Consider the following 6,990-nt stretch of genomic DNA (forward strand, 5'->3'; position numbering starts at 1 on the left):
CCCCAGGGGCTCAGAGCGCTCGGCGGGCAGTCTCCACCGTGGCCCCTCCCTACGACCTGGGCGGGAAACCGAGGCAGCGTCCTGGCCACTGCCCGAAACTTCTAAAATGGGGCCCCCCACTTTGGGAGGCGGGAGGCATCGCGGGAGCCTGGGTGCCTGGACCTCGGCCCGCCGCCCCTTCCTGGGCGCGCCGAAGCCCGGCGCCCCGGCCCGGGGCCGGTAACCAGGCGCACATGGCCCGCCCGGCCCTGTTTGTCCTGGCAGCGCGCCGCCGCTATTTGAGGCGGTTTTTATCTCCCAGAAACCAGCAAAACCCCAAGCGGAGTCTAAGGAAGATGAAAGGAGCCGAGGGACCGGGGAGGGGAGGACCGCGAGGCTGCGGCGGGCGGGAGCTGGCACCGGACAGGCGGAGGCCGGGAGGCGAGAGGGCCAGGCCCTGGGGGGTCCCGAGGAGCCGGCCCCGCGGGGTGGGCGCCGAGCCCGGGGGTCCACTTCGGGCCGCCCACTCTCGCAGCCCCGCGCCCAGGCGTCTCCCGCCCCTCTCAGCCGCTCTTCCGCCGCGGCCCCCGGCCGGCCGGAGGGTCCTCGGAACTCGGATCCTTCTTCAAAGCGCCTTTGAAGCCCGGAGCCCCGCCCAAGGGCAGGAGATTTCGCACCTGGACGGGGGCGGGGTGGGGAGGGGACCGGCAGCCCGAGCACCGCCTGGGACCCGCCGACCCCTCCCCCGCTCTAGCGCGGAGCGCCTCTCCCGAGCCCGCAAGGGGCACCGGCGGACGGGGGCGCCGCCCGCAGTCGGGCCCAGGCTGGGGGAGCGGCTCGTGCGCCCCTCCGCCCGGCGGGGGAGCCGTAGGGGGCGGAGGCCGCACAAAGCCCTATTGTGGCTGGGGGCTGGCCGCGACAGAGTGGCTTTTGTTCCTCCGCTGAGTCCGTGGCGGGCACGACTGATTGCAGGCCCGGGGCCGGGGGCGGGTTACGTGCCAGGCGGGTCCACCCGCGGTAGCCGCACCTCGCCCGGCCCGGGCCGCGCCGTAGTCCGCACGGCGACCGCGGGGCCGGCGCGCCGCCCGGCTGCTGTCCAGGCCGTGTCCGCTGGTGCCGAGCCCGAGAAAGAGCCGGGTGAAGAAAACCTCTTCGCCTTCCCAACTCCGCAGAGAGCTCTGGGCTGGGCGGTCAAAAACTGACCTCCGCCGCAGGGCCGGGCCGCCGAAGTATTCTACCCCGGGCGTAACGTGCAAACAGGCACGACAGTGCCCGCGGGGACTCCCCAGTTTGCCAGCCAGAAATCCTGTGGCTCACTCTTCTCCCCTCCTCTTCCTCTTTTCTCACCAGGACAAAATTTTAAATCGAATTTTTTATTTATTAAATTAAAAAAAAAAAAAGACTCCATGAGGGCATGATCCCTTCCCTTCCACAATATTACCCTCTCCCCAAGCTCCGGCGGCTTTAAACCTTTAACTTGGGGCCTTGAGGGAGCAAGAGATAGAAAAGGAGGATCCAAAGTCACAGGAAAGGCATTCAAAGGCACGAAGCGGCTTTAAAAGTCACTGGAGGTGGAGTTGGGAGCATCGGAAGTCCCAGGTTGGGGGCCTGTGGACGCACCCCCAAGTCAGCTTGGGAACCTCTGTCCTCCTAGCTCTATAAATTCTTCTTTCTTATGGCTTCTAGGCACCAGCCTAGCACAGTGCCTTGCACAGAGTAGGCACTCAATAAATACTTGATTTTCTTGATCTGATCCCAGAGAAAGCCTTCCCCACCTATTCTTCTAGAGAGACACCTCCAAACCAGTGTCCTCCTCCGGTTAAGTGGGCTTCCCCAAAGAGCATGTCTAAGATGGCAGCTGCAAGCTCTCTGTTACCATGGCAACAAGGGATTAGCCTGATGGGGTCATGGTGTCAGGGGAGGGGCAGTGGAAGAACCTGCTCTGGGGTCAAGGGAGCTGGGGTACATTCCAGTCCTCCCCTCCATAGGACTTGAGGTTTCACAGCTTCTGGCCAGGGCTGGAAATATTAGGGATCCCCTAATTGTGAGATACTCCATTAACTCTTTTAACAGAGATCTAGCTAATCAACCCTATTAGCAGAGATTCCATTACGAGAAACACCATTAACTGAGACCCTGATGATAGAAATTCTATTAACAAGATCTCACTATCACTTTTTCTAGAGAGGGATGCATTTGGCTAAAATTTCCATAGCAGAAATGGACCCGCTTCCCTCCCCAGCTCACTCTACCTGACCTGTCATCATAACTTAGATAAATAGAATTATTATTATTACTATTCATTTCTCTTGGAACATAGGGGTTAAATATACAGGCCTGGGGGCAGCCTCCCTGACCCTGGGGTCACCCCATCTTTGGGATCAGATCCCCACTGGTCTGCCCCCCTCTTGGCACCCTGCTCCCTGCCAGGTCACTTACCCCAATCCCCCAACTCTGGTCCCTAATGAAGAGGCCACCAGGGGGCAATAAATTATTATCATCATCATCATCATTGTGTTTGTAAAAAGGAAGAATGCTCTGGAGCATGGAAGGCAATGGACTACGAAGTCCACTGAGGAGACTGGAGCCTGGAAGCTAAGGGATAGTGGTAAATAAGCTTGGGAAGCAGAAAAGATGCATGTCAAGGAGTTAGTGAGATGGAGAAATAAAGTGTTGGGAGCCCAAATGGAGAGAAAATGAGTTGGTGTGGTAAGAGCAGAGGAGAGAGATACTGAGCAGTGGCGAGGAAAGAGCTTCAGAAGCCCTGAGAGCAGAAATCAGGCAAGAGGTGAGGGCCTAAGATGAGAGTTTGCGGAAGGGGCCCATGGCAAGGGGGAGGAAGTGAGAGGAGGAGGCATGCGAGGAGATACCCAGGCCCAGAATGATGGGGGGAGAGATGGAGCGAGTCCCAAAGGGCAGCATGCATGGGGCAAAGGGAGTGAGGGGCAAGCAGTGGTCCACAGAGCGAGGAGAGACTGGCAAGGCAGCCCAGGGGCTGGAAACCTCCACTCGGCTCAGATCTCCAGCAGGTTGCTCTGCTCTGGGCTGCCTTCAGGGACTTTTTCTGCGGGTGCCGGTGAGGCCGGAGGTCGGGGCGTCTGATTGGTCTCTTCTTCCCCGGCGCTGCGGCCCTCCCCCAGCTCCTTGGGGCCGCTGGGTGGGGGTCCTGGGCCTGGTTCGCCGTGGGTGCGTTGGTGTTTGCTCAGGTGGTCGCTTCGGGTAAAGCGCTTGGAGCAGAGCAGGCAGGTGAACTTCTTCTCCCGGGTGTGAGTGCGCACATGGCGCTCCAGCTCGTCCGAACGGGTGAACCTCTTGCCGCAGAAGAGCCAGTTGCAGACGAAGGGCCTCTCGCCCGTGTGCCAGCGCAGGTGGGCCTTCAGATGGGAGGCCTTGCCATACACTTTGCCGCAGCCCGGAATGTGGCAGCTGTGGATCGGCTTCTTCCGCAGCCCGGCCGCCGCGGCGCCCAGGCGCTCTAGCTCCTGGCAGTTGGGGCAGTCGCAGGAGGAGCGCCCTGCTCCACTGCCCCCGTAGCCAGCACTGCCCCCTGTGCCTGCACCCCGAGGGGGTTTGGCTCCACCACTCCCCTCCAGCTGCCCGCTGTTGCCCACCGCCTTGGGTTTATAGACATCTTGGGGCAAGACATGCTGGGGCCCTGGCTGCAGGAGGTGGGGAGCTGGGTAGGGGGCAGGATTAAGGGGGGCAAAGTCGGATGGGTAGGTGGACAGCTGGGGGTTCAGTGGAGGCTGAGCAGGGCCTGTGGGTAGTGTCCCTTGCAGCCCATCACCCTGGCCCTGCCCGCCACCTAGCCAGTTGCCCCCAGGGTGCATGTCCCACCAAGGAGTAGGAGCATTGCCAGGGCCTGGTGAGATGCCTGCGTGGATGCCTGCCTTGTACCAGGAGCCATAGGGGTGTGCCATGTCCAGAGAGGTGTAGACACTGGGCAGGCAGTCAGAAGAGCTGTGCCCCTTGGGCACTAGTAGCCCAGGGTCCTGGGTGCCCGTGGGCCCAGGGAATGAGTGGGAAAAGGGAGGGTAGTCATTGGCATAGCCCGAGGTGGGTGCTGGAGGACTGCCTGCAGGTGAGAGGAGCCCATTGGTGCTTGAAAAGGGGGCTGGGTAGGCATCGCCCATGGTTTTGGGGGCCGAAAGGTCACTGCCCAGAGAGTATGGCTTCTTTGTGCCTGCTTTGCCCAGTGTCGCTGAGTCCCGCAGAGGGCTGGAGCCACCAAATTTGCTGCACGCCGCTGTCAGCATGGCCAGGGGACTGCAGCCATAATGAGCTTCCTCCTGTGGAGAGAGGGAAGCAGTGTTTAGGGGCAGAGGAGGACACATGAAGGACTGTGCACCCCAGAGACTTGGACGACAGAAGAAAGGGGTCAAGGAAGAGTTGAAGAGGATGGGGAATCAGAGGTGGTGAGGGGCGGCACTGAGGACTGGGGCCCAGGGCAGAGCTCAGATGGAGTCTGGAAAAAGAGCAAAGGACCGAGACAGCGGCCTAACACCCAACCCAGCAGGCAGGAAGCAGAGCTCCCTGTGGTGCTGGGGGTGTGTGCAAGGGCCGCTGAGGAATGGGAGACGCTTCTTAAATAGCCATGAGAAGAGCTGGGGATAGAGGCAGCACTTGGGTGCGGTGAGAATTAGAGATCCTGACCCCTGGAAATGGGTTGGGAGCAGAGGCCGTGGTCGGGGACTTGGAGAGGAAAGATGAGGCTGAAAAGGCAGCCTGGGAAGAAGGTGAAGTCAAAGGGGACTGTAGCTCCCCGCGTTCCAGATTTTCCCAGCTTGACCCCTTATTCACTTCCTGTCTCTGCTTCGTCTCCTGACTAAGGCAGTGGCCTGGTCTCCCCGAAGCGGCGTCCTCATGTCCTTGGTAAGGAATCTCTTTCTCTTGGCAGGGACCCTGGGGCTGGGGAGCAAGAGGAAGCGAGGGCAGAGACACTGGGACATTGAGAGGGAACAGGGCTGCCGCCAAGCCAGGACTGTGGCTGAGGCAAGAATGTCTTTCAAGCGGGCATTGGGCACCTCCTGCTTTGTGGAGCCAGCTGGTACCCCTTTGGGAGGGCTGGGAGAGCTGAAGTCCTCACGCCCCTGCAGGGCAGGGAACTGGGGTGGCTAAGATACTAGCTCACAGCCACACACTCCCATGCCTCAGTGTACCCTAACACACAGAGGCCACAGAGCTCGTCTCTCTTCACCCCTCCAGCGCAGGGAGTGAAGGAAGATGCATGTAGATACAGGGCATGGGAGTCTTTTAGAAACACACACAATGCCATTCGTGCCCATCGTGCTGCTGCTACCAGGCCAAACCACTCTGAGATCACCATCTCTCAGGAGCTCATGGTACCCCTCCCTGAGTCAGACTTGGGACGCCCTCCTGGGCGATGGATGCCCTCCCGGATCCCAGGCTGGCATAGATAGGCATCCATTACTGAGAATCCCACCAAAAAAAAAGATGCCCTCAAAGGCTGACCCCGTACAGTTCCTTGACTGGGGCCCTCAAATCTGAAAAAGAACCCGCGAATCCAGGGTTCCCAGACCTGCCTGCTAGCTCCCAGCACGTGGTATGTGCTGTATGTGCCCGTGACACCGATCCTAGAGGTAGATCTGGGGTCTAAAGGTTGCAGTGAGGGGTGTGTGCAGTCGCCAGTCTTGCACTGTTCCGCAAATGCAAACCTGCTGCTCCCCCTGTCTAGTTACCTCTCTCTGAGGTCCTGTTGACCCCATGGACTCCCAGATTTGAGCCACTGAAAGCATCCTCAAACCTGGCAGGAGCCCTGCATCCTGCCCAGCCAGGATTTCCCTGGAGCCTCTCATCCCCCAAGCAGAGGGTAGGTAAGGAAGGGTAGCTGATGGGGCAGGAGGCAAAGCCTAGCAGAAAGGACAGGTAAAGACGTGGAGTTCAAAGGAGAGAGGCAGAGACCCAGAGACACCTGGAGCAGAGGACCCTGCAGGGTGAAGAGCTGACTGACGGAAAAGCCCGCAGGGGGGAAAATGAAAACAGAGGGGCAGCTGGCCCTCAGGGGCAGAAATGGGCAGGGACCCAAAAGAGAAGAAAGCAAAAAAAACGACAAAAGGGACGGAGAGAGAAGAAAGCAAAATAAACAAAGACAGAGAGGTGATGGAAAGAGACTGGGCAAGGAAGGCACAGGAAAACAGAGGAAAAGAAAGGAGGGAGAAAAAAGAAAAGGGGGAGGGGGAGGAAGAAGGCAGATTTCCTACCTAAGAGAAAACCCCCAGGGCGCTGGGCCCCAGAAAACCCCCAGACCAGGCCACTCCTCCCTCCTTCTCCCCCTGACCACCCCCTCCCCCTCTGCCTGCCCGGCCCGGCTCCGTTGGTTTCCCTGCGGTCGGTTTATTTTTAAAAACGCCGACGCCGTCCCCCCCGCCCGGCCCTCACACTGTGGCCACAGGGGCCTCAGCCAAGCCCAGGGACCCCACCCAGCCGTGGGGAGGGAAGGAGGGGTGAAAGAAGGCCAGCAGCCCCAGGCCAACGGGAGACCCCAGCACTGGGGAGCGGAGGCCCCCAGGGCCCCTGAGGGCAGGGAAGGGGGAGCAAGGCGCCAGCCCACTCAGACGGTTCTGGAGTTCCTGGAGGCCAAGAGCTGGGCACCTGGCTAAGTTTCACCACAGCCTCGGTTTCCTTCTCTTGCTGCGTGGGCTCTTCTGAGAACTGGGGAGAGGGTCCTGGTTCAAGATTCTAAATACTCATCCACGACCTCACACCGGGGGCCCAGGAGCCCACCTTCCAGTTGCTTTTCCTCTCACTTCCACCCACCATCCATTGAAAACAATGACAACCACAAGAAAACAGGCTTCAGGTACTGAAGGGAGAGTCTGTGGAGAAGGAACAAGACAAGGAGCTGTCCCAGCTCTCTCACTCACACAGGGAGGAGAGCCCCCTCTTTCCGCTGACCTCCCACGGGAATGTTCACTGGACATCTGAGCGTTGACTGGCCGTAGGTTCTGGGCACCCAAGGTCGCAGTTTCCACTTCTCCACTCTCCACCTCC

The 6,990-nt window shown here is 59.9% G+C and overlaps 1 protein-coding gene across 1 annotated transcript; it reads right to left on the reverse strand.

Annotated features, from left to right (window-relative positions):
* Positions 1-2,993: 2,993 nt before the first annotated feature.
* On the reverse strand, positions 2,994-4,271 carry SP7 (Sp7 transcription factor; the record flags this gene model as incomplete). Its single annotated transcript, XM_082850673.1, has 1 exon — positions 2,994-4,271. Exon 1 carries the CDS (start codon positions 4,233-4,235, stop codon positions 2,994-2,996), a length of 1,242 nt encoding a protein of 413 aa, XP_082706799.1. The 5' UTR covers positions 4,236-4,271.
* Between the last annotated feature and the right edge of the window lie 2,719 nt (positions 4,272-6,990).

Source organism: Leucopleurus acutus, assembly GCF_964270905.1.
Source record: "Leucopleurus acutus genome assembly, chromosome: 11".
NCBI classification, from domain to species: domain Eukaryota; kingdom Metazoa; phylum Chordata; class Mammalia; order Artiodactyla; family Delphinidae; genus Leucopleurus; species Leucopleurus acutus.